The sequence below is a fragment of the Strix aluco genome, chromosome 13, assembly GCF_031877795.1.
Source record: "Strix aluco isolate bStrAlu1 chromosome 13, bStrAlu1.hap1, whole genome shotgun sequence".
Classification (NCBI taxonomy): domain Eukaryota; kingdom Metazoa; phylum Chordata; class Aves; order Strigiformes; family Strigidae; genus Strix; species Strix aluco.
The window spans coordinates 662,317-689,145 of record NC_133943.1 but is presented as its reverse complement, the minus strand read 5'-3'; the positions used below and the strand labels follow the sequence as shown (position 1 = coordinate 689,145).

The 26,829-nt window shown below is 52.8% G+C and overlaps 2 protein-coding genes across 3 annotated transcripts in view; one reads left to right on the top strand and one right to left on the bottom strand.

Moving 5' to 3' along the window:
- The window catches only part of GRXCR2 (glutaredoxin and cysteine rich domain containing 2), a 50,532-nt gene extending 24,826 nt beyond the window's left edge, over positions 1-25,706 (bottom strand). Inside the window, exons 1-10 of one of the 2 annotated variants that reach the window (XM_074838511.1) lie at positions 24,207-25,706; positions 23,016-24,129; positions 22,578-22,881; positions 18,294-18,393; positions 17,556-17,633; positions 13,797-13,912; positions 13,287-13,558; positions 11,418-11,507; positions 10,414-10,677; positions 72-301 (exon numbers count right to left, since the gene is read on the bottom strand). In XM_074838511.1, the coding sequence (XP_074694612.1) occupies positions 72-276 (205 nt within the window). In that variant the 5' untranslated portion in view covers positions 277-301; positions 10,414-10,677; positions 11,418-11,507; ... (5 more) ...; positions 23,016-24,129; positions 24,207-25,706. Of the gene's footprint in view, positions 1-71; positions 302-8,649; positions 9,010-10,413; positions 10,678-11,417; positions 11,508-13,286; positions 13,559-13,796; positions 13,913-17,555; positions 17,634-18,293; positions 18,394-22,577; positions 22,882-23,015; positions 24,130-24,206 lie in introns of those variants that run through there. The other variant, XR_012624992.1, reaches the window with a different exon arrangement.
- The window catches only part of SH3RF2 (SH3 domain containing ring finger 2), a 41,722-nt gene that overhangs the window by 5,428 nt on the left and 9,465 nt on the right, over positions 1-26,829 (top strand). The window contains exons 2-5 of the mRNA XM_074838510.1: positions 11,858-12,127; positions 16,626-16,949; positions 24,061-24,155; positions 26,172-26,342. Of these exons, the coding sequence (XP_074694611.1) occupies positions 11,858-12,127; positions 16,626-16,949; positions 24,061-24,155; positions 26,172-26,342 (860 nt within the window). The remainder of the gene's footprint in view (positions 1-11,857; positions 12,128-16,625; positions 16,950-24,060; positions 24,156-26,171; positions 26,343-26,829) is intronic.

The window sequence follows — 26,829 nt, the reverse complement described above, 5'->3', positions numbered from 1 at the left end:
TAAGGCAGAGCCACAGCCTCGGAGTCAGGGCATGAGGGGTAGGTCAGGTTCAAAGCTTAAAGCGAAAATACCGTTTGGATGGGACGAAGGGGGAGAGGCCCAGCTGCGCCGCGATGCAGGGCAGGCGTGACGGGCGGCTCTGCCGAGGGCTGGGCGGTGCGTGATCCTCTGACATTCGAGGCCGTTTCGGTTGCTGACAAACTCTCCTCTGCACTCTCGATGGGTAAGCAAGGCTCCTGGCTCGGGAACGCAGCAAAGGGCAGCAGGCACGGCCATCCCTGCCTGACCCCATTAGCGGTGCCTGGAAAACACACAGGGATACTTATTGTGCTTTTGCTGCACTGGTGCCGGCTGCTGTCGCCGGCAGCTGCCCCGAGCGCGTGCCACTGCCCCGCAAACCACGGTGCTGCGGGCGGGCAGCAACGCCACGGCCACTCCCGGGCAATCCCGCGGGGTGGGGGAGAGCCAAAGGACCTCCATGGCCAACATCAGGAGCCAGTTTCCCTGGTTTTACAAAATTATGTACCAAGCTGCAAACACATAAAAGTGTTTTAATTTGTTACCAAGGCAATGAGTCAGGCTCAGATGGCAAGTCAGGAATAGAACAGGGTTTCTCAGCATGCGTGTTCACCTGCTAAGTATCGTGGTCAGCGAGGAGGCTGAAAGTCTGAGAGTCCTCTTCTCGCAGAGTTTACCTACTGGTGGCTGGCCACCGTCCCCGGGCCCACAAAGTTGGTTACTGGCCTGAGTTTTTAATTTTCCCCTCCAGAGGGAAGGGAGAGGAGGAGGCACACTCATGCGTGGCTCTGCCGGTACGCCAGGGCTGGAGCTAAAAGGTGTCCTGAGAGAGGTGAGGCTGGACCTCGGCAGGGACAAGGCCATTCACTGCTGCTGCCTACACCTTGTCTTGCTCTCCTCTACTTCACCATAGGAAAACTGCGGTGCTTGCACTTAAACACTGCACTTTGTTCTGCTGTTATGAATATTCAAGTATTCAAACTCCTTTTAGAGTCAGGACCCCACTGTGCAAGGCACTAGGCAAATGAATAAAGAACCATGACCTTTTCTTATTAAGAAAGCCTTTGTCCTAGGAGCTAGTAAGTGGGTATTGGAGCTTACCCCGATTTGGGGAACCCCCATTCTTTGATGCCGGGACAGGGGACACAAGACACAGTTTAGGATCCTGTTTTTAAGAGTTCTTTGGCAATCCAACCCTTTAAGAGGGTTTCCTTTGGGCCATGAACAACTGACGGGCCCAGAATTTCTCACTGGCTTTGCAGGGAGGAAAAAAGCAATCCTCACCTGTTGGGAAACCATGTTGGCCTTCATCTTGTGTAACTGGGCTACAGAGTCGGTCGGTCTCCCCTAGGAAATGGAAGTACAGAAAGGGGAGAGCTGCTTCTTTGTCCAGCCCCAGGTCTGGGCAAGATGAGGACACCCAAGGCCAGGCAGACAGTGTCCTCCCTGGTCTTGGCCTACAGCTGAGGCAAGGCCCAGCTGGTGGCCATCGCTTCACGACAGCCATTAACTCACCATCAAAATGGCTGCTAAGCGGAGGTGGCAGGCTAATGGGGAGATGTACCATTGTTAATTAAGCAGTTCCCTGAAATGATGTGAAAACTAAATACTTGGTTGTTGGGCAATCAGAAGGCACAGGGCCCTGGCAGCTTTGAACAGTGGCAGGAACACAGCACAGACACCAGCCTTGGCAGGCCCATGGGGGTGGCCAGCACCGTCCCTCGCCTCCCTCCCTGCCACCATCGCATCCCGGCTCACAGAGCGCCCGTCCCTCCGTGCCTGTGGCCCCGCTGCCCCAGCCTGGCAGCGCGGGGTGACAGCGGCGTCAGCTCACTCCCTTTCCCGGCACGGGGAGGGCACTAAACCAGCAGGGAGAGGGCTCGGGAGCAGCAGGAGCAGGGAGCGGGACGCAGGTTTCCTCCCTGCATGGTAAACAGCCACTTCTGAGAACTGCGGTGCTGAGGCAGAGCATCATGACCGGGCACGCCGAGGGCTGACACAGGTTGTTTTCTGTGTGGCTTAAAACCATGACACACAACTTAACCACTGCCCAAGACTGCTGACTGCAGCAGAGACAAAACCATCTGATAGCAGCAGCGACGAGTGGAAGAGGCGTGAAAGGGTTTCGTGCAGACGCTGCAGCATCACCCCGCTGCGCCCCGCGCCAGCCACCCCTCTCTCCTCTCACCAAACGGCTCCCCAGGCCCGTCCCTGCTCGGCCGGTGCCCACCTGACTCTGCCTGCGACTCCGGAGCGAAGCCACGCTCAGGTCCAGCTTCTGGCCCGCACGCACCTCGGCACTCCTCCTGCCCACCTCAACCTCTCTTGTGGTTTCACACAGGCAGAACAAACCCCGATCTGGCACTGTCCTCCTCCAGTGCCGCAGGGACGTTACGGACACGCAGCCGGGCGCATCCCTCCCGCGGCCGTGCCTCAGCCATCGCTGGTGCAGCACCCGCTCAGCCTCGCCGGGATGGAAGCTGCTCTGTGTTTTCTTTAATCACTCTCCCCGTTTTCCATGTCACCCCTGCAGCACAAAGCCAGAATTACAATAGGTGAAGCTCAGAAGTGGTGCAAGCCTGGCTGCGGTGGCGTATCAATGGGGGGGGTGTTAGCAGGCGGTGGCAGGGTCCTGTTCACCGCTGCCATCACCAAGAGCCACAGAAACCAGCCCCAGCAAGAGGCTCTAACACCAGCTCTGCAGACTCCTTCCGTTGCTTTTCATCCCCTCAGTCTGTAAATCACACCCACTTACACCTGTGACTTAAGAGGATGTTTTCCAAACCCAGCTAAACCCGTGCAGTTTGCGTCTCCAGCTCCCCCGGGAAGGCTGCTGGCTCACAGCGCGGGGCGGCCGCCAGCTGCAGCCACGACCAGCACTGGCCTTGAGTCCCAGCAAACCCAGGAGGGAACTGGGCAGAGCTGGTGAGCTCTGGTGCTGGTGTGAGCCGGAGGGGACGGGCTGGGCTCTCCCTGGTGCACACAGTCTGCTGGTGCTCGGAAGATGGGAGCAACCCTCCTCAGGGGAGAAATAACGCAGAAACCACCCAACTGTCTGAATCCTCAGAATATAATTATATGAAGAGATTGAATTGACAAGTTCACTTCTGATGGTTTTGTTCTCTGTGACAAGGCTGAAGTTATCTCTGCTGATGAAAAGCAGAAAAACAGAATTGTAATGGCAATTAATTTACATTCAAATAGCTCTTTTCATCCAACTGGATCCTAAAGAGCCCTGAAACTGCGCTAGCTGAGCACACAAAGGAGCTGATGTGGGGCTCACTCATCCCGCCGGAATGCGGGCAGCCAGTGGCAGGATGCTGAAGGCGGCTCGCAGAAAGTTAGTAATCAAAATGGATGGCAGTTGTTATTGATTATCTCTGTGGAAAGCCAGCATGTCCTTCGGGGTCAGTGTGTAGATAATAACCAGCTCTCTGCTCACGGTGTGTTCATCACCGCTCCTCAGGAGTGGGGCCCGGGCTGTGCTCTCAGATCTGCCCTGGAGTCACTGTCTGCCTCCCGGCAAGTCACCCACATGCCCCCAGTCCCATCCCCGCAGGTGAGGCAGGGACAGGATTGCCACCATCATCCCACCCTTCAGCCGCACAGCCTCTTCCGACTGCCGCTCTCCAGGGCAGGACCCGCCGCTGCACTTGTGGGGACTGCTGGCTGTCCCGCCCTCGCCACCCTCCCTGCCTGCGCAGCAGGGTCGGGACACGAGCTTTCCACTTCCCACAGACACTGAATATTCTGGATATTTCCATGTGTGCCGTGGAACAGCCCGTCCCTGCACTGAAGATGCAGGTATCTGTGCAGAGATTGATGGGTCACGCTGGGCCACAGTCGAGAGCAAAGAGACTCGAACATTTCTTCAGCCACCCTGGCACACCTCTAGTGCTCGCTTGTAGATCTTGGGCAAGGAAACGTGCCCTCACCCACTGCACACCACCTCGTCACATCGCGCAGTTCTTGAAGGAAAAGGAGTTGGTAGGAAGTGCTTCCTCCATCCGTTGGTACTGACCCTTCTTTGCTCCACAGCAGCACCTTTCTGGATGGGAGGTTCTTTGGTGCACCTCAGTATAGTTTAGTATTTAGGCTGTACTTGGGGCCCTGCTACCCAGGCGCAGAGTGGGAGCGATGGAGTTTAGAGGCTCTCCAATTCCACATATTTCCCTGAAGAGCAAGTCCTGGCCAATCCCAGCCATGGCAGCCCTGACGCTGCCCCGCACCGCACACCCGTGTGCCAGTCCCCTCCGACCAACACCAGTCCTGCTCCAAAATAAACACTCATCAAAAACCACTTGCAAACTGAACCCACAGTACCCAGTGGGAGAAAAATCAAACTGGAAGACAGCCAGGACTGTATTTCTCTTCTTCTTGGCACCATCCTCGAAATAAATTGTTCCTCTCAAGGAGGCTGTGTTATAGAAATCGTGTATCTAGAGGACTATCGCTGCCTCTGCACAGCACGGATATTGAGCTCTTCTGCACAAAACCCGCCGTGCCGGGGGTGGGAGAGGAAGGCAGAGCTCGCACAGAGCATGGGGCTGCGCCGCCCCCCCCGCAGGCCGTGCCCCGAGGGTCACCATGGCTCCCTTCTGCACCACCTCCGTCCCCTCAGACTGTCCAGGTGACACAGCTGGGGCTGGTCTGGCTCATCACTGCCCACTCCCCGTGTCCCGGGTCTGTTTCTGGTCAGTCGGCCTCTTGCAGAGCGGGACAGCCCCACAGTGCCGCTGTGCCAGCACGGGGGGCCGGGGCTCCCCAGGCATCCCGCACCACAGCCGGCTCCCCCGCACAAGGCCCTGCCTCCCCCCCTGAACGTGGGGTGACACCCATGAAACCCAGATCAGGACCAGGCCCTCGGTATTTTCCACAAAGCCACTCAGCCAGCGGGGGAGGAGGCCACACACCCGGGGTGGCTGCCTGCCTTCGAGGGACGAGGCGCAGCAGAGAGCGACTGCGGGCATTTATGAAAATCAGAGATGGCAAACCGTCCGCTTGCAGGTCCAAACCCGTCCCGGGCCACTCCTGACCCATCTGCCAGCGGCCCCACGGGGCTGCCCCCACCGTGGGAGTCACCAGGGACCCGATGAGGTTTGGGGGGCCCAGCCCAGCGGCGCAGGAACGGGGACATCCGCAGCAGGCAGCGCTCCTGCCACCCTCCCTTTGGCACGCAGGACGGCAGTGGGAAGTACCCCTGGACATCACCTGCAAGAAGCGCTTCCAGGGATGAATTTGTCACTCGACCCCTATGTTCATCTGTGCAGTCGTGGAGGCTGGTGAGGTCAGAGCACCTGGGAAGCAGGAGGATCCCACCTGACGCCGTTAGCGGTGTCTCGCTGGAGTCGTTAGCAGCGAGTCTTGCTTGGCAACGGGTGAAGGAGTAAATGAAACCTGGGCGCAGGGACATTTACAGCCTTGTCCTCACACTCACCCTGGGGTATCACGGGCAGCAGCCCAGTCTGCTCGTGCAGAGACGGTGTCACCGCGGGGCCGTGCTGCTCCTCGGGCTGGTTTTAAACGGAGTCGCCTGGGACAAGGTTTATGGGTGTTCACAGCCTCCATCAGAAATCTGCCTCCCCGCTGCACTCCCTGGCTTCGCTTTCCTCCTTTCTCTACAAATTTTAATGTCTCTTCCTGGTGAGCCCCACCCCAGCTGGCCTCACACACTTCTTCTTTTTCTTCTGTTTTTTTTTTAAAAATACCAGTGCTATGAGTGTGTGGTCTTACATTAATCCACTGCCAATAATGAGGAAGTTATAACTAGCTCATTTAAGATAATTATAGTGTGCATTTCTCCCAGCTATGAAGAGATGCTTTGAATTGCTTCCTCACACACACACATACATATTTTTAATTTGCTTCTTTGTTTTGTATGGAGGGAGACTCAGATGTATTGGATGGCTGCCCTAGCACAGCTGATGCCAAACGCCAAAAATAGTAAAAAAAAAAAAAAACCAAATATCTTTTCTCCCTTATCAGCCTCAAATCCACTAAGAATGGGGACAAGGCATTGAGGTCTATCTGCCACGACTGTCCCTGCTGGCAGAGCGGCCAAAGAGAGAAAAGCATCTCGCCCCGAGACCGCGCACCGTACAGCAGTGATGCGAGAGGAGTCTCTGGTTCCACACCCCGGAGTTCACCGGCTGCGCTGTCTCCCCTGGGCTCTCCCAACAGCTCCGCAGGCAAGGGAGGGCCCCCCCCTGGTCTCCAGCCGCTCAGAGCCTGAAATACCTCAGGGTGGGGCATGGTAACAGCAGGGTCATGTCTCACTCAGGCATGACGGAGACGATGACAGAGGGGGAAAAAATCAGAAAAAAAGAGGCAGTGTTGAAAAAGTTACAACCACCCAGAAAACAGAGAGAGAGGGAAAGGCTTCCCTGGGAGAGGCAAGGCTCCCTGCAGTGGCCAAAGGCATTGCAGGCAGGAAAAAAGCGTTTCCTCAGCACCGAAACCCACATGGGTTTGGGTTCACGAGCACCGACTGCCCTTGGCCCAAAGGTCTTGGCAAAACACCCCGTTGGTCTCTGTCTGCTCCACAGCCTGGAAAGTATCAGTGGGCAATTGGACGTACTGAGGCTCTCCCTTCTTCTACTCAGTGTCCCACTGATTTTAGAGCTTCCACAGAGGAGAATCACAGAATCATCTAGGTTGGAAGGGACCTTGAAGATCATCTAGTCCAACTGTTAACCCAGCACTGACAGATCCCAACTACACCATATCCCTAAGTGCTATGTCAACCTGCCTCTTGAACACCTCCAGGGATGGGGACTCCACCACCTCCCTGGGCAGCCCATTCCAATTCTGTGATTCTGTGATTTTAGAGCTTCCACACAGGAGAACACCAACTGAATTTAAAGACAGACACTGAACCCTGCAGGTAGGGAGTGTGCCAATATTTGCAGTATTTGGCTGAACATTCTGCTGCCACTACCACCCCACTAAAATAAAAAGCTGCCTTGGATTAACGAAAAGCAACTGGACATGCTAACGGGAGAAAAATCCACCAAAACAAACCAGGTGCCTCTTCACCCCGCGCCCAGGACCGTGTCCTTGCCCGGGAAAGCCTCTCCCTCTGCCCTCAGCCCAGAGCCAGCTACCTCCAGGCACACCTTGTCTTTATCTCTGGGTTTAATTAGCACCCCAGTTTCTGCCATTGCAATTAACCTACTTTAAATAAAGCGAAACAGATGCCTTGCAGAGGATCTTATACATCCAAGAGTGGACAGAAACCAGCCAGAGCCTGAGAAAGAAATCATATTTGAGATACACCCGTGTTGTAGCACCGGGAGGAATGACAAGCAGAGATCAGCTGCTGGCTTCCCCAGCCTCAGCGGGGTGGTTTGCTGCAGGGCGCTTTAGTTGCTTTTCTTTGTCTTTCCTACATCTTATGAACACAGTAAAAAGCAGTGACCTTGATGTACATCCTTCTGAAAACTTCAGCTTGACAATTTATTTTGTGAAAGGCCTGCGAAGCAGGAAAGCGCCCTGTACAGTAAAAACCATACTGGTTGCTCCGTGTGGGTAGATAAAGGCTTGGTTTATGTCCTAAATAAAGTTGGGAAATCAATGGGGTATTTTTGGCTCAGTATCTGAACAGACAAACAAAATTTTTAAAAAAGCAGCAAAAACAGACCTTGAAAAAAACTGAGCTGGGCCTTAAAAAATTATTTGAATTGAATGGTATTTTGGATGAAGAGTTTGAAAAACTTAATTCAAGTTAATTTCAGTTGGTTCCAAAACCAAATGCTTTGCACTGCTATGGTTTTTTTAACCCTTCTCCTTTTTGTTTAAATTACATTGGTTTTTGCTATTAAAATATTAGAAAAAATATCTGGGCAGTTACAAAGAACGTATGATTTTGAAAAGATCAGTCGTCACATGCTGGAACAGTCCAGCGTGATTCCAGTTCCGAGTACGGGGAGCCCTGGAGCCCCCGAGCCCTTCCCTGGAGCACAGGGAGCTTTAGCAGGGAGTAAGAGGCACAGATCAAAGGGCCACCAACACTGTAATCATTCCTTGACAAAACGTCCGTGAATGTTACCTTCTGAGTGTTCAAAATTACTAACGTGCCCCAGAAGACCAAAATTCTGAATATTTTTTGGATGCTAAAGAAGCATGTAAGCATTAACTGTTATTCACTTGGATCCACAAAAGTTTTGCCACAGATTTCATCGAGTGAATGCGCTCTGCTCTCTAAAGTGAGGGGTGACATTATGCCAGTGGTCAGTGCAAGCTCCAGGAAATAGCACCAGGAAAGAAAATCAGGCTTAGAGGGAAACCTGGAAACAGGATGGGCTGTGAGATTTGAAAGGGCACAGAAATGGGAGGAAAGGGTTGAAGAGGAGGTGAAGAAGAGAAGGTTGTGACCATGGTCAGAGGAGGAAAGGGTGGGTCCATCCCAGCGGAGGGTTTCAGCCAGCCCGGAGGGCACAAACACACCTGTCCTGCCTAGTTTTCAGTTACTGATTCCAGCCCTCCTGCCCTCCTGCCTCCTCCTGCTTCTTGCTGAAAAAAGAATATTCCAGACTCTCAGCACCCCGTTGCTTGTTCACTTTTCCCAGTTAGTAACAGGCATGCATTTCATTTCAGAGTTTCTCTTATTTTTAATATATTTCCATAACTCGTTCTTGATGCCTTTTATGTTTTGCTTCATTTTGCCGTGCAGCCGTTCTCAGTTTGCCTGAGTCCTGTTTGTTTTCTGGTCGCTCCCGAGGCAATCAGAGGTCTCCTTCTGTGCTCCTTGTCCTCTTTTAACACCAGAGAGTCTGTCTCTGAGACTTTCTGAAGGAGAACTGGCCCTCCCATGTTCCTCTACTCCCACAGTCTGGTTTTCTGCGTGAGAAGGCGCGTACGTCTGCAGCGAGAGTTTCTGTGGTCCTGGCACTGGAACGGTCCCTATTTCCCATAGGAGCCCGGGGGACTGGTGGAGAGCAAAGCTGGCCCGAGCCTCACTTCCATAATTTTCTTTTTTTTTCCAGCAATGTACTTTCAGCATCACCAAGCCAAGTGCACAAATTAACAGACAAAATGAGTTAGTTAGAACTAAACATTAAACTAAGTGCTTCCTGTTGCAAATGCTCCGAAGTAAATACAGTACATAAAATGATTCTCTTGGTTCCTATTTCCTACCAAGCATCAGTGTTTGGGAGTGCTGGAAGATGTTCTCTTCCCAAAACCTAAATCATTTCCATGGAAATTTTCCACACTTCAGGAAGCAAACGTCGAGTTTCTCCCTTCCACCTTCCTGACCTCCCAAAAGCAGCTGATGGGGGGTGAACTCTGCAGAAATCCTGCCTGAGCCCTGGGCACTGACACGGGTGGATCTGGGGAAATGGGTTTTCCTCCTTCCACAGGAAAAGCCTCTGTGAGTCACTGGTACAAAAGTGCCGTCTCCCACAAGGTCAGGGGGGGTTTGGTGACTATGGCTTGGAAAAACTGTGATGCAGGGTCCTACTCATAAGGCCACAGCACTTGTCAGCCGACAGACAAAAATCCACATTTTGTCCACAGGAGCTGCAGAGCCAGCAGCCCTGTGCCCCACCAGCACGCTTCCCGTCGTCCCCGCCAGCGGAGGGCCGAAGGCATGCTGGGCCTGAATCACTCGGCTGTGGATGGAGCTCCTCTGCCAGACACAAACATTTTTCCTGCAGTTCCCACACATGACATTGTAAGTCCTAAAAAGCAGAGAAGGACAATCTAGATCTGCAGAGACTGGCACAGAAGAAGCTGAAAAGCTTCTTGTCCCCAGCTGTCCTGGCCACTGGCACCTCTGCTCAAAACAGATCAAGGCTCTAGAGCTGGGGACAAGCCGGGCTTCCCCTCTTCTCAGCATGTAGCTCATGCAGCTCTGCTACCAGCTGGGAGGCTAGAAATGGAGCTCAGCATTTGGTTTTGTCCCCTCAAAATTTAGTCTGGAAGACATGGCTGCGGGTGAGGACAGGCAGCCCTGCGGCAGAGCACAGACTGCCCCCCTGCTGCGGTGCAGAGCTGTGGCTGCCTGCACTGGAGGTGCCCCAGAGTCACCTGCTGGGGTTTTTCTCTCCTCTACCAGCACAGGAGGGGCAGGAGGGACCCTTAAACTACTTTCCCATCCCAAATTCAAAGATTCCCCTCTTGGTCTAAGGAATCCTTTGAAGGAGACACTGCCATGTCTTGGAAAGCAGAGAGAAACCAGAAAATGGATCTGTTCCTTATTTCCAGGTCCCTAGCAATTGCAGTGAAGCTCGCACAGCCAGAAACAGCAGAACAGGTAGTCAAAAGGGATTAAAGAAAATGAACCACAATGCAAGATATTATCAAAACCAAAAATCTGGCGCCATTCAAGGAAAGAGCAATACCTGCAGCTCTAACAGTTCAGGTAATAGTTTAGGATATATACGGCTGTCTTACCTCATGCTGAAAGCAATCACTGTTTGCCTCGAGCAAAGAAGCAATCTCTCCCAGAGGCACACTCCTGCAGCAGAGCCGAGCGCTTCGAGCACTTTGTGTTGGTCGCTGTTCCCAGCTGGATGTGACTGGCCGGACCACTCGTCCGCACGGGACGGAGATGCTGCGTACGGACAAGAGCCGGGGCTAGGACGGCACCACGGAGCCATCAGGGCTTCACAAACACGATGAGGAGATTTGTTCTGACAACTTCTATTTCTAACTTGTCTGCAGAGGTGATGGGACGAGGGACAGAACAGAACAGAATAATTTCAGTTGGAAGGGACCTACAACGACCATCTGGTTCAACTGCCTGACCACTTCAGGGTTTTACATTTCATACACAACTGTACATTGCAAATGGCAATCAACATAAGCAAACACAGGTTGCTTATTCCTTCTAGGATGCTCTTGTGTGGGCTGCAGTACTCTCATCCCACAAACATGCTGAAGGCATCTCCAACTTGTCTTTGACACCAGTATGGAAAGACGGAACCTTTCAGTATCACTGATTTCCAATGTACAGGACCCCCAAATGCGTATCTAGAACAGCTACGCAGGGCACAGAAAAGGTCGGCGTATTGCCTCCTCCCGAGAACAGCCCCAGGCTGCCCTCAAGTTGTACCGCGTGGGTTTACAGAGCCAAGACCAGGGACAGTCGGGGTTTATTCAGCCGTCTAAATGATCTGTTGCACTGTGTGTTAAATTGAGTTTTCTAGTATAGATAAGGGTCAGCAAAGCGGTTATTTTAAGTGAACTTTGTAGTTTCATTTTTATGAGAGTCAGGATGGTAAAGTTCCCTCATCTCTTCTGGTTTTGGTATATATCTCTTCCTATATTATACTGCAACAACAATAGCATTAAGAAGCCTCTCTTGCTGTAACCCAGATTAAAGACTGAAATAACGCCACGGTCACGCAGTGTTAAAGCAGGGAGGTAACCCCCGGGGAGCAGTAACCTGCGCTCACCTTGCTCTTGTGCTCTCCTTGACGTGTCATTGGCCACTGCAGGTGACGGCCACCAGGTCAGCTGGACAATGGCAGCGACCTCCGGTTGTTCTGAAACAGAAACACCTGGGTTCATTAAACTAGACACTGTATTAGAGGAAATCTTATAGCAGGCAATAAGATCCCATGGGAAGACTAGTTTAAGGCATTAATTGTTTCTTAATATTCTTAAACAAGTTCAGCCTGCTTTTCATCTTGATACAAATTTAGCATAAGTATTTTGGAGCTTTTCTTCATTAGAAAAAGACATCAAGAAAGGATGTGGGTAGTTAATCCCAATAAATGCATGCATAAGCCTTAGACCTCTACGTTTTTCCCAACAATTACGAATGCTTTTGGGGAATTCTATGTTAAGCATGGCTGTCCCGGATGGACTGCAAGGGCTGTTTCTCGTCCCGCAGGTCCCGCGAGCCAAGGCCCTGTACACCTACCGAGGGCACAACCCCGGGGAGCTGAGGTTCAACAAGGGGGACATCATCATGCTGCTCCGACAGCTGGATGAGAACTGGTACCTGGGGGAGGTCAACGGCATCAGCGGCGTTTTCCCAGCCAGCTCTGTGCAAGTCATCAAGCAGCTGCCCCTGCCCGCGCCACTCGGCAGAGCGCTCTGCAGCTTCGACCTGCGGAGCAGGGACAAGGCCGACAACAAGGACTGCCTGGCGTTTCATAAGGTACCACCGCTGCAGCGCCCGGGGGCTGGGCTCTGTTCTTTAGACCGTAGGGTCTTCTGCCACTCCCCAGCTCCCCGGGAGCTCCCCTTGGAGGTCAGTGAGGTTCCCAAGCCCCCTCAGACCCCCACGCCTGCCCCGCAGGCGCAGGGGGGGACGTGCAGGACGAGGGGCATCCAGGAAGGGGTGCAAGTGCCCGCCCCGAGCAGCACGTGCAGTCCCTCGGCTCAGCCTCTCGGCCCCGCTGCCGTCAAGGAGCAGCGGCTGATGGTGGCAGGTCTCTCTCAGGACAAAACACTCCAAGGAGACCCCTAAGAGACACTGACATAGCAAAGAAAATCGCTTCCAGGTCCGGGGATACGTCACTGATGCAGTTGAACGTACCCAGTGTAGTGGAGGCACGCATTTGCAGAGCGATACCTGAACCTTTCCTGCATTTCCCTTTATTCCCCAAAGGCTACAGAGCTGGCATTTACTCTGTTAGAGGACACGCTCTTCTGAGTAACTGCACCTCCCAGCAAAGTCAGCTGTCCCTGTAGTGTCAAAACGAGGTGAGGCAGAGCAGAGCAGAGCAGAGCAGAGCACACTGCCCGCAGGCACCGGTGTCCTCGCAGAGAAGTCACCTCCTTCTCCTTCCCGCTCAGGGACAGGGAGGGGAGGCAGGAGGGGGAGGCTGTGGCCCAGGCCTGGTGTCCTCAGCGAGTCAGAGATGGCTGTGGAGTGGCTGGCAGGGGGCAAGAGAAACCAAACAGCCGAGGGCCAGCTGTGGCTTCTGACTGAGGGGAGGAACTAAAAATCAGTTCCGAGCAGCACCAGACATCACCAGCAGCCCTACAGAGCGTGGGCGCTCAGCTCGCTAGTGCTGATGCGGAGAAGCCAGGCAGCCAGGCACCCCCCGTGTCATTAGGATTCACTTATTAGCAGGAGGCGCCTTCCTCGGTTTTCTGCCGTCTGCGTGCGTTTGTTTTTTCTCCTCAACTCTATTTGCCTTTGTTTCAGGGCTTAATCATTCTGTTTATTTGCGTTAGTAGGCTGCGCTCACCTCCACACCCACAGCAAAGTTCACACGTGGGGAGTTAGCGCACGTCTAAAACAAAGAGATGCTTCTGCAAAGGGACAAGAGCATCCTCCCGGCCCAGCTTTGTGACAAGTCGGTTCTTACCGTACGAAATGATAAAGACTAGAGCAGGCTGGAGCAGGTTGGAGCAGTCACTTCAGTCACTCCCTTCCGCAGGAACCTCGAGGCAGTGCCGGTGCCGTGTCCTCCACAGCAGGGGGGGAACTGGGGAGCGCGGGCTCTGCCAGCTGCCATAGAGAGATGATTTACTCCCCAGGAGCAGCGGCAGGCAGGGGAGCTCACCCCAGGGATGCTGGAGCCCGGGTGGGTGATGCAGGAGTTGCTTTAGACCAAAGCTCTGCTGCATGCAGCTTGATCTAGTTTTTTCAAAAATACGAGCTGGCTGTAAAAAAAAAACCAACAAAACCACCAGCTGCCCAACCCGGGAGCTGCCCGCTCCCGCAGGGGTGCTGCACACTGCAGTCGGCCTCCCCAGCAGCTCCCCCCCGGCACCGACTCCCGCGTCGGGACCCCCCACCCTTCAGCTTCACCCCACCTCCACGTGCCCGTGCCCTCCCCTGGGAGAAGGTGACAGTAATTTGGCAACAAGCCCACCTGGAAACTTGTGCAGAGGTTCAAGTGCGACACCACAGAGCAACCTCTTCTTATTCTTCAAGGCAGCCGCTAGCAGATAACGTTCAGACACTCAGATGAAAGCTGAGAGTCACTGGCTGAAAGATTAATACAAAATTTACACCAATTCGGATGGAAACTTTATGCACATACTCTGCAAGGCCGTAGATATTTTGGGCAGTGGGAATCAGCCTTCTCTGACCCCTCCATCCTTGGAGGCATTAAAGTTTTAGCCCCAAACTTGGCACATTAGTTCAGAAGAGAGAAAAACATAAATTTGTTTCTGTAAAATTCTTACTTCCCCACACCAGTGGCAGATATTCTTAAAAAGGTGAAATCAAAACATCTTAAAAGTTAACAAGAGTTAATTCTGCTGGGTTGCTTAAAAACGTAGGTCTTTCCAAAGAAATGTAACAATCAGTCAACACAAACTAGCTTTTTTCCTCCAGAGTATTTCAAATACCTGCACTCCAGCAATGTCAGGTTATTTCAGCTCCTGAAATAACAATCTGAGCTTCTCGGCAGCGTGACACCAATTACCTCGACACTTACGTAGGGGTTTTTCACTCGGTTCGTAGCTAAAAATGCCATTTTCATTATTAGTTGTGTGCGTGGCAATTACAGAGGCATTTCCACGCAATGGAAACCATCCAGCAAGTCAAAGGCTTTTCATGTCCTCGCCCTCGGAGTCGTGTCCACGGTCCCGGCTCAGCCCCACTCGCACCTTCAAATTACAGACAGGTTTGCTGTTGTGCTGAGTAAGGCCGGACCAGGCGGCGTTTGGGCAGAAGCTGCCCCAGGACTGAGCCCCCCCTCAGCCCTGTGACCCACCCCTCCCGCGAGAGGGGGCTGGTGGCCTTCGGGTGACGGCATCGCCGGCCTCAGCAGGGCTGGGGACAACGGGGCCATGTCGGTGACCAAGCTGGGACCTTCCCCCCTGGCAGGGGGGTGCAGCCCTTCGCCGCCATGCCCACCCAACACCATGGCGGGCAGACCCCCCCTCCCGCTCCCTGCTGCCCCTCAGCCCAGCACGCAGCCAGTGAACCGCTCTCCCTCTCCCTCGCTGGAGCGAAGCCTCCACAACAGGGGAAAAAACTTGGGGGCGAAAATGCAAAGTTCAGGCAAAATATCAGAACCACTTTTTTAAGGAGTTCTGTTGCAATCGGCTCTCAGGTAGCTCCGCTGGCTGGGGGATCTGCCCCGTGAGCCCCTCAGCCACTTTCCTGGGGCTGGCTGGTGACGATGGCCCCCAGCCCCCCTGGCCTCTGCCAGCTCAGCGCGTCGCAGGCGGCGTTCCCGGCACTCTGGAGCCCTGGCAGCTGCCCACTCCCTGACAGCAAGTTGTTAGCACTGGTCTAGACACTAATTGTATTCCTGCAGTTTAGCTTGAGATGCAGGGTGTAAATGGCACCAACAAGAATTCCTAGAAATAAAATTAATACTTGTAATCACCATAATTACAGCAAGCACTTCTTCGTGGCTATTTTATAAAAGGACACTAGTAAAACATCTTATTTGAAGCTCTAATATATTTTGTAAAATGTCTTTTCATTTAATGAAATCATTTTAGCTTCAGTAATTACTTATTTAAGTCTGACGTTAACAGAAATAAGCTAGTTAGGGTCAGATAAAGCCACCAAGGAATTAGAAATTAATTACGGAAAAGGCAAAGGTAGGTCTGTTTTGGGAGATGCAAAGTTTTTCCTGGCTTTGACACTGAGGTTTATGCCCCATTTTATCGTGTCTCCTGGTGTTCAGAGAAGGCAGAAAAATGTTCCCAGTTTAGGCTGAAGTCAAATTACATATAGAAATGACAATATTGCCATCTTACATGTGTACCTATGCACACATGGTTTTTAAACCTCACTTTAAGGAGTGAGCAGCAGGGAAACGTGAAAACAACCCCTGCTTTAAAATGATAATGCCTGAGAGACACCTGCACTTCTCCTGCGTTAGAGTCATCCCTGTTCATCCCAGGAGTCAGGCACGTTGCCTCACAGGAGTGGGTGAGAATCAAAAAGTTTTGCAATTCGTTAATGTCAGCAGTAAATCATGATTAATTCCTCTGGCAGTCATCGTGGTAAAAAACATTGTCACCACATGCCCTTTGCTATTAATACTGTGTGATCAGCAGTTTCCAAGAAATACTGTTTGAACATGGCCCGTATGCAAACTCAGGGCCTGACTCTTCCCTCATTAAACCCAATGGTTAACGAGCCAGTGGGAGCAGGACCAAGCCGCGAGTGTTTGGGCCTACAGAGATGTAACTGGGTGAGTCTAATTCTGCTGGGAAAGCCGCCACCCGGGAGGGCTTCTCCGAGCTCAGGCCTTGAAGTCGGCTGCAGGGCTTTGACCGAGACTCACCCAAGCATGCCAGCACAAAGTGGAAAAGGGAGATGTGCCCAAACGTCCCTTCTAATTTAGAGTTAAATTTATTATAACGCTGCTCGAGAGCCAGCCAGCTCTCCTTACACCTCTGCGAGCCAAAGGCTTTGACAAGAAATGAAGCCTTCTGTAAAGCACTGGGGGGGAGCACTCAGCCTCAGGAATGTGTTGTCTAAGCAACAAGTTTTTCAAACCAATTTTAATTTTGCTGTCAGCTTTGCATCAGTAATTTTGCATCCGTGATTTGTCACTGAAAACACATCAGGGAAATGACTGAGCCACAAGTTTTTAAAGATCACCTGTAACGTCATCTGGCTCTGCTGCCAGATAGGGAAAGAGAGGAGAAAGGGAAAACCGAGCAGTCACCGGGCTGTGCCAGGCAGAACTTCTGGAACGCGCCGTCACACCTCCCTTTGTCTCTTCCAGCCCAACACCACTGCAAGGCAGCTCCTGCAGACCAGCAAGAGCCACTGGTCCCCTCAGTTCAAGTGCGCGTCCCTGCGAACAGCATCCCCCAAAGCCAAGGGCGCGGACTCGCCAGCCTTCCCCAAGGTGCCCGACTCCCGGCGGAAGAGCCTGCGGCAGTTCTCCATCACCACCGCCCTCAACACCCTCAACCGGATGGTCCATGCGCCCACTGAGCGGCCGGCACTGGAGATCAGCTCCCCCGTGCTCATCAGCTCCAGCAACCCCACCGTGGCCACGCAGAGCAGCGAGAAAGCGGAGTTTCCCTACGGCACCCCTCTCCAGGTGAGGCGGCGGCGCGGGAGGAGCAGGGTGAGCCCAGAACGCAAGTCCTGGGTAGGAACACTCGGCGCGCAGGCGCCAGTTCGGAAAGCTAAAGCACAAACAAAACACAAAGTCTACAGCTCTGATCTAAACTACGATCTAAACGTGCAAAGACAAAGCACCCATGCGCATAGCGCCAGTCAGATACGTCCTCCACGTCAGGCTGCCTGGGATCTTCTCCCCTCCTTCTGAATTGGAAAAGTCTGTCTTCAGAGCTCAGGGACCCGAGGGAATTCATAAAAAGAGAAGTTATCAGAGTAACTAAATGTGGATAAAGCAAATCCCCATCCTGATTTCTGCCCTACCACAGCAAGCCCCAGGTGTAGAACAGAAAACAGAGAGTTTAACTTGCAAAATAAAATATTTTTCATTTTAGAAAGTCACAAGGAACGTGACTTCCCCAGGGCGCTAAGTGACCCCAGCTCATTCATGGCCACGCACGTGCACCTGTGCCTGGCGTCACGCTGAAGCCAGCACCTGCTTTGCCATATAACGGCGTAGATCAGCGACAGGCACTTCTCAGCATTTGCAAAATTAAAGCTAAAACCAGCCCTTGGCCAGTCTTACCGTGTTACTGTGACAACGAGCCCTTCTGAGCTCCTCTCGCAGAACTCAGTCGCATGGTGGGATCTGCAGAATCAGGCCCTGAATTGTGAGCAAACAAAAGCCCAGTGAGATCGGTGAGGAAGCTGCATCGTACTGAGCAGGTCCGTACCGCCAGCGATTGCTCTAACGGCCTTTTCACCTAACCCCCATGCCTAAAAGGAAAGTAGAAACCCGGGCTTTTTATTAATTGGTGTTTCAGTTATTCTGCTAAGCATACAAGAAGTGCCCAGAATCCCCAGTGCTTATCCTCAGTGCTTATCCCTTAATCAAAAACCTTGTTTAAGCCCAAAATCTCCACGCAGACCACGTCTGGGTGTCTCTAAACACAGCCTTTGCTCTGCTGGGGCACACGCAGGCACTGCGGAAGCGCGGAGCTCCGTTACCGTACCCTCATCCAGAGGGTTTTCTCCAGAGCGAGCTGCCCAGGGGACAGGCTTCCTCACCAAACGCCAGCCCAGCAGTGCGACAGCACCTACAGAAATAATGAAGCAGCCTCCTGCTCCTTCTAGGCAGGACTTGAGCCCTTCTGGAAAGCAATCAGGGCTTTGCCCCAGCCTAGATCAATCCTCTGCCCACATCCATCCCCATCCAGAGGAATGGGTTCTGCCAGGGAAGGGCAATTACCAGAGTCCCCGCCAGTCTGCAATCTAAACCTGAGAGCAGCTGAATTTGGGGCTGAGATAATAAATGCAGACTGACCTTTTGGACTATATCCGCTCTTTATTTTAGGAGGCAACAGAGTCTCATTCCTCCTTCACACTCTGACTAAAGGTCTCAATACAGAATCTTCACAGATCATCTGAAACGGGAGAAAAAAGGTTTTGTTTAGATTTATATGACTTCTTTCATATTCAAGGTTGCTCTAACGTTTTATAACGCAATAAGCCAGCCCCTGGCAGTTCGGTGTCTGTGCAATAAAGCCCAGCAGGCATTTTGTACTTAGCAATAGCCTGCAAAGAGCCTTGGCTGTTAGATCCTGGTTTATGTGAGAGGAAATGAAGCCTTACAATAGAACTATAATTCAATTGAAATGGTATCATGTCTCACGAACCCAATATAATTTTACCAAAAACGTCTCAGTGTGAACTATTGTCAACAGCAGAGGCAATAGAGGGACTCTGTTAACATTTTGCCTTAGAAGGGTTGAAATTTCCTTTCTTCTAAAGAGCAGTTTTGCTCCCGGAGGTTTGCAGGAGGATCTGTGTTGCTCACAGGGCCACACAGGTTGCAGCTTTTCCTTTTTCCATCCCTGGGTGTGGGTTGCAATGACTGATCTGCAAAGTTGAGATGCTTCTGCAAGCCCAGATAGGCACTGCCAGGCTGGACCACGTTGCCCATATCCCACTGAGGTCGCTCATCCTTCTTCCTAGTATTATTCAGATGGAAAAGCTGTGGGGGTGAGTTTCTTGATAAGGCACCCTCATGATCAACGAACAAAGTTGCAGGACTGAGGAGTAATGGGAGAGAGGAGAGCTGATGTTGATCCCAAGGGCTGGTTAACGCTGCTCAGCAGCGTCTGATGGAAGTTCAGCTTCAATATTAAGTGCTGAGACTCTGGAAAACAGCATCTCTGAAAGCATGGTTGTTCCATGGCAATTAATTTTATATACACAGTGTTACCTGGAAGTAAAAGATCCATGTTCTTGGGTTTAAACTACTCCAGACAAAGCAGAAGTTTGGAAGCAATGAACAGTTGTGTACCTACTGCGAGGCCTGAAAACTCAGCCCCGGAGCACAAATATCAAGCTGGGGTCTTCCGTTATTAGCAATATAGTAAAGAAAAGAGTGGGCTGAATCACATCCTTAATTGCTTCCGTGTGCTTTCATGCTCTCTAGTAAGGCTGCAGAGGTTGAGTAGCCTGGATCTTTGTGGGTGGTCACAAGTACAGTGCAGCAGATGGAGCTGAGCCTACAGCTCGGCTCAGCCGTTCTGACTCGGGCTGAACAGCTCATGAGGGCTCACTCACACACGGCTGGGCTGTGTAAGGAGCAGCCCCGGCTGCTCTGGAACCACCCTGGAGCCAGCCCAAACAGCACAGCCTCTCCGGAGGAGCTTCTGAGACCCGGTAGGCAAGACCAAACAATTTCTGAGAATGGAGGAGGTGAGGATTCAACCGCTGAGGTGGGAATAGTCCCAGGAGACCAAGCCCAGGGTCGGATAACCTTAGCTGGCAGACAAGGGTGAGGTACCGGGGGTAGGCTGGGCAAGGCAGGGCAGGGAGGTGCCCCCCGCGCTGATGCCCTCGGCCACCGAGCAGAGGGACGGCAGGAAGGGAGCGGGTGCCTGCCCAAGCTGTGGAGGCTGCGTGGGGTTAGCGGGTGAATTGCGGTCTGGAGGAATGCGCGCCCCAGCGCCCGCCCTCCCTGGGAGCCAGGGAAAGTCCGACGCCTGGTCCGGGGCTCCTGCAAAGCCCAGGGAAGTCTGGGAGCAGCTGCAGCCCCGGCTCCACACCCCAACGCAGGAGCTTTTCCCCTCCGTGAGAGGAACTGCCCCCCCCAGCAGCACCCCAGCCCTGCGCTCGCCGGAGCTCCCCCACGCAGCGCTCGGAGGCACTTTTGTCCTTTCAGACAATGACCCAGTTTCACTCTGTCTGAGATGAGGATTCGAGGCCCCATGAGACCAGTGGGCAGGAAGGAGCTATGCTGCAACGGGGTTTGACACTAGCAGGGCTTAGGATCACAGGAGTGGGGGCGCTGAGCACCAGCTGCTCCCCGTCCCCTCCGCAGAGCAACCACAGCGACCAAGCTGGAAACCAAGGGACCCTGCCACTACCTGAGCCTTCAGCAGCCCCCTCTCCTCCGCAAGGACGGGCTTCCAGGCAGGTGTCGAACCAACAGCTGCACCTGGGAATTTAAAACCAAAACTCCACACATTCTGAAAGGATGCGTTCATTGCTGTCTTTGGGCTGGGGGTCAAAAATTAGTTGGAATTTTCCAGTATCTTGTAGTTACAAGCTGTGAGACTCCACACGTTGGAGGGAAGCAGAGGAGATCATCAGCACCCCTGAAGCACCCTGTGTGTGACACGATCCCGGCAGCGTCACGTCTCCAGCGATGCTGACGCGGAGGGAGCCAGGGGGCTGCACCTTGGGCGCAGGCGAGGAAGCACAGAGGCTTCCAGGCTGTGCTGGGTGCTGGCAGGGCTTTCCAAAACGCGGTGTGCCTGCCTGCCTGGCATTGCCACCACCAGGGATCCGGGCGGGCTCATTTCGGCCCATAAAAGGGAACAACTGGCAGCGGCCGGCGCTGCCGCCAGCCTTCCTCCTGCTCTTCCTTCCCCTTGGCGGTGCCAAGCCAGGCTCAGGCGGGAGCCAGAACCAGTTTTTGCAGGGCTTGTGGTGCACCGTGTCTGTACATGTGCCTGTTGTGCAAGTGGGCCAGGGCAAGGGGAGCGCGGCCTTGCCCAGCTGCACCCTCTGCTCGCGCCAGCACAAAGCACTGGCAGGGATCTCTCTCTTCCCAGCCACGACCAAGCTTATTCCCCGGGGCCAGCGGTACTTGGGTCAGGAAACGTCTGGCTAAGAGCTGCTGCCACCCTTTGCCGCTCGTTACAGTGAGCTGATAAACCTGACACCTGCCACCTCGTGCGTTTGGCTTTTCTGGGTAACAAAACTTGCAGGACGCGACTTTCAGTATCACCAAGAGCACCAACCACCCCGCGACAGAACGGGGATCCCCCTCCCCACACAGCACCTCAGGAACGCTCTCGAGGGAGCTGCCCGTGCAGCTGGGCGCTGGGGAGAGGAGCCACGCTAGAAACCATGCTGGCAACGAGCGAGACAGGGAGATGGAGTAAGAGAAGGATTTAAGGAGAGGCAGGAAATGAAACTCTTCGTACTTATAAGGGCTTTCAAAAATGAATGCTGAAATCAGTTATAAGTGGCAGGAAAATATTTAATTCAATCTTATTTCCTCTCTGATGAAAGCACAAAACCAGCTTGGATGCAGGCTCTGGAAGGATTGCTGTGGCTTCCATGCAGAGAGGGAATAGAGGGAGATGAAAAACATTAAGGTTTCCATCCAGAAGTGGACATTTCAACACAGTTCCATCAGGAAAACCAGCAAAAGGTTGTCATTTTGCTCCAACACAGGACAAAGAAACTTCAAATCACAAACTTTCAGATGTTTTGATTATGAAAATTATTAAAACAGAATATAATTTCCCATCAACTTTATATGAAAGCCTGGTCGGACCCTACCTGGACTAGAAAATGAGGAACACAAAGACGGTTTGAAGCTGACCTGCCACTCCAGGTCCAGAGACAGAAGCTATAATTGCTGGGTTTTTAATTAACTTAATTTACTAGAGAGCAACAGAGCTGGTGAGTCACTTTTTTTTTTCCTTAGGTCCTTGCTAAGCCAGTGCCCCAGCACCATGTTACAGACATGACCACTAGAAATTAGATTTGAAACGAATACAAGATTAAAGCCCTGACAACGTGTATCATGAAAGGTGCTGCGGTCTTTGCCCGGGAGCAGGACCACCAGCCCCGTCCCAGGCTGGTGACTTCCCGCTGGCCTGACATTCCCCAGGGACGCTGCCGCAGCCACCCGGCCTCGCTGGGAACTTTGTTTTCACCCCCAACAGCAGCCACACGCCTGCAACAGCACAACACAGCGAACGCCGGCGCCACGTTGCGGCAGGGATGAAGCGCTGGCTCGCAGCCCCTCACCCCGGGGCCCATTTCTGTGCTGGGGAAGGGACAGCTCAGCAGAAGAGCACATCCTCAGGACGCCAGAGCAAACGAGACGTGGCCCAACCGAGGGGAAAAGAGTGGAGGAGGCACCAACCCCTACGCCAAGCACTTCAGGAGCATTTCTTAGTGGAGGGACTTTGTATAGTTGGCCAATATGCTCCAGGGGGGGTTATCTGCACATTCAGCAGATGTTTTTAGAAAAGGATTAACATTTCTCCTATCTAATAGCTCTAGTAGTGATTTTTTACCACCCGTTCAATCAGCCAGCTGTGAAACGCCAACCCACCTTGCACCGGCAACCAAGTGACACATCGCCATGTCTTGCTCTTGGCATCTGGAAGCTTCCTCCAACCTGCAGAGTTCGCTGGAGATGGAGTGGAGATGTCATCCTATTTCCTTCACCTGCAGGGCTGCTCTTACTTGAGAAGCTGCATTTGTAGAAATCTCTTTTGTTCTTCTACTGGATGGCCTCCACCCTCTGAACAAAAGCCCCGTCTCCTCACAGCCCCCTCCCAGGGGTGAAGCCTCTGCAGGGATCAGCACCACGTGAGCAAGGGCACGGCTGCCAGTGGTGGGACCGTGCCAGAGCCCTGCAAGCACAAAGGACATGTAACCAAAACCAAACTCGGAGAAGAACACAAACACCCCACAGGCAGGTTCTGGGGTTGGGGGGGTAACAGCCAGATGCTGAGCAGGAGAGGACATCCAACAGGTCACAGCTCACCTCAGAAACCCCCTCAGCGGGTGGGTGTCACCTGACCTGCGAGACGCGGAGGGACAGGGAAGGGGAACAGCACAGCACCTGGTTCCTCCCCGGAGCATGAGACACCCCTGCGAGAGGACAGAGGGGGCATGAGGGTGGCTGGTATCTCCCCACAGATGTAAAATGAGAGGGGGGAAAGGGCCACCCCAAACCAAACGCAAACCCGCGCGAGGTGCTGCGGCAGCCAGCCGCTCCCCTCGCCCGGCACAGTCTGCGCTGCGTGTACACACGGCTCTGCAGAGCTCCTCAGGATGCCACAGGGGTGGTAACAGCCTTAATAACAGTTATTAAAAGATCACTGGGGCAAGGACTGTATTATTTAAGGTTTAGACAATGCCAATACTCCCAGCTGGAGCTAAATAAATAACAAGTGAAATAGCAATGATTATAGCAGCCCTCACCTGGCAGACGCGACAGTCTCCTCCTGGTTAGCAAAGTCTGGGCTTGAAATGCAGTTTTCCCAAACTCCTTTTCCTTCATGAAGCAGGGACGAGAGAGGGGGTGAATCAAAGGCACTCACCGTGTGCAGAGCCAAGTGAAAAGGGGTGAGAAACACGGAGCGCAAGGAGAGAGGCGCAGGAGTGTCTCCCCACTCGAGTGGGTCTCACAGATGGGAGATCAGCAACAATTGGGGGTTTCAGGCGCAACATCAACTCTTGGAGATCACAGCTGTTTGGTTTTTATCCTGTTGTTCTGGGAGCCTCCTCACGCTCCAGGCTAGCTGGCCAACAAGTTCCTCAGTTAGAGGACAGAAGCACCATCAGCCCAACCGAGCCATACCCTGGAAAGCATCTCAGAGTTGAAGGCCATGAGCCTTCCTCTTACTGCCTGGTCCTTTTGTTGTCAAATGCTCCAAACTCTTCTTTCTCCTGAAACATCTTTGGGTTGGGTTTTTTTTGATGGGTGGGTGAAGCCTGTCAAAAGTTTTTAGCTGCTCTTCCAATGGTTATAATAAGCCTATATTCAGATTAGTATACTGTTTTCTTTGCTTTCTTTCTCCCCGTAGGTCAGTGCATCTTACTATCCTGCGCCAGGATCGCTGGGGCACTCAGCAGCCATCGTCACTCTTCCCCACCTGCAGCACCACATATCAGCTTATATGTACGTAACGAAACTGAAATACATTGGGGGGGGTCGTGTAATTTTCTGTACCTTCACCCAAGGCTTGTCCAGCCAAGGGTTCTTGCGAGTGGGAGGGAAAGTCAGAGCAGGGGCAGCTCCCGCGCGCTCGGATCCAAACGCAGATCCACGTAGGAATGTACTGGGCTGGCCTAGGCAGGGGGTCACAGAGATGTAGGATCACAGCTGAATTATTTTATTCCCAGCAAGTGAACTGTCCCTGCACCTTACTACCTTACTTCAGTATTTACAGATATATAGTTCTGCCTATTTGTCAACAGCACATTTTATATTTTTTAAATATAAAGGAACTAATTACTCCTTAAGTGCCTCTAGTCATTCATTTTAAAACAGCGAAGGTCACTGGTGTTTTGAATGATCCAATCTTTGAAAACTTTCCCAGAGTTAAAATTTGCAGATAATATATTGTGATGATTTGTTTTCCTCTAGATAAGACTTATCAGCCTGGCACTGCTGCCTAATACCAACAGAATAGCAACAAGCTGTCTAATGGTAATTAGCACCTCCGCAGTATCGAGCAAACACTAGCACACATGAGCACATCTACAAATCTCTGCTGTGCCCGCGGTGTTTGCTCCTTTCATGCATTAGCATAGGTCATCCAAGACTATTGCACACACTTGATCCTGAGCACAGGAAAACTCCTAAGACCTTAAAGTAATTTGCAGAATGAGGATTGCATTAAAGTGTTCGATCAGCTGCCTAGTTCACACAGCTCCTCTTTCAGCCCTACAATATCACACCAGGATCTGCAGGTCCTGCCCTTCAAGGCGAATCCTGTATAAAGTGATAAACCCCCACAGAATTCGAGCAGCCTTACACTGAACCTCGACTGGTCACTTTATAAAGATCGTATAAGTCAAACTTTCAAGTGACTCTTCTGAACAACAGGGAGAGAGAAACCTTTTTAAATGTTATGGGATAGTTCTTGACTTATCTAGCCAACTAGTCTGTTGTTTCTGGTTTTTAAATAATATCTGATAATTGCTGTATTGGTCTGTAACTCATTAGTATTTGGGAGCAGATCACATTCCCCTGAAAAAAACCAGCAATGTCATTAAATTGAGACAAATTAAACTTCTTTAAAGAACAAATAGGGGAAAGTTTTGAAAAATACGCCATTTTCTTTTGCTCCTGTTTTGCTGTGTGGTCCCACATGGTTCTCTGTGGAGAATAAAGCTCCATGACCCAGTCGTAGTCCCAGAATCACAACAAAGAGGTCTAGAGGGGATTTCAAATCAACTTCTAGTCCGGTTTCCTCGCTAGCCCAGGGCAGAGCCGTGTTCCTCCTCCTCTGCCTGCTTCATTCTCAAAGGCCCCCAGAGGCAGGGGCTGGAGTCCCGGCGTGGTCTCTGCGGGGGCCGGGTGGCAGGAGGCTGAGGGAAGGGAGGCCAGTGGGTTAACGCAGGCGGGGCTGTACGAGCAGCGCTGCCCCAGCCCCAGCACCTCCAGATGATGCTCCCAGCAAGCAGAGGCCTCTGGCTCACCAGCACTTCAAAGGCAGAACGTATTCTCGATGCTATCGCGGGGACAGAGTGCAGTCCCTGCTCTCTTTCACACTGCTTTGCCTCGGGACAGGTGCAGGTCAGCCCTCGACGGGTTCCTTCAGCGGACGTGGAGAGCCACCTCTCTCCTCCCCGCCGCTTGTCACCCCTGGCTGGCACTTCTGGGACAGAAACCATTGACAGGATCGGCTTTGTTCTCTGTTCCTGTCAGCTCCACTTTTATTCGCGTCCCCTTTGGCCTGAAGTTACAGGCAGCGTCTTCCCTGCCTGTAACGTTCCTCCTGTCCGCAGGAACGGCAGCACCCAACACCTCATGCGAGCGCTGGCTGAAGAGGCTTCAGGCGAGCTGCTGCCGCTCGCCCCAAGCCAGTGGCGCCGGTTCCTCAGCCCAGCTGAAGTGGGAGCCCCAGGACGCGCGGCGGCCGCTGGCGCCGCGCGGTTCCTGCCCTCCCCCTCACCCCCCTCTCCCCAGGTGCGTGGCTCTCCACTCCTACGTGCCTCACGGACCCGACGAGCTGGAGCTGCAGAAGGGAGAAGGGGTCCGCGTCTTCGGGAAGGACCACGACGGCTGGCTGCGGGGCATGTCCCTCGTCACGGGCAGAGTGGGGATCTTCCCCAGCAACTACGTCGCTCCCCTCTTCAGGTCTGGTTCTTATTGCGGGAAACAAAAACACGCCGAGAGGGGAGCGGGGAGCGCGCAGGATGTGGGGCCTTCCCGTCCCTGGGCAGCTCTCACTCCTTTTGTTTCCCCGCATACCGACGCGGCTGCGCACACCGCACGGGCATCGCACCTCCAGGTGCCACGGTGGGGCAGCGTTTCCCTCGGGGGGGCACATGGTCCGGATGAGCAAACAGCACAACATCAGCCGCCATCCACTTGTTTTAAACCCGGGGTGTCGACAGAGATGGCAGCAGCTTCTCCCATGACTGTTTAATTCAGTCCAGGAGCCCTGGCAGAGACCTGCGGGTGACACAACCAGCACATTGTGATGTGTCTGGGAGCCAGGGGGAACAGCAGCATGTCTGTGCTCGGACTCGCCTTTACTCCTTTTGGATGACTCTGGTCTATTTTTTCTTTTTTCCTGCTAGGAGGGAAACCACAAGTCAAAACACTGTCTTTAGAGCAGGCA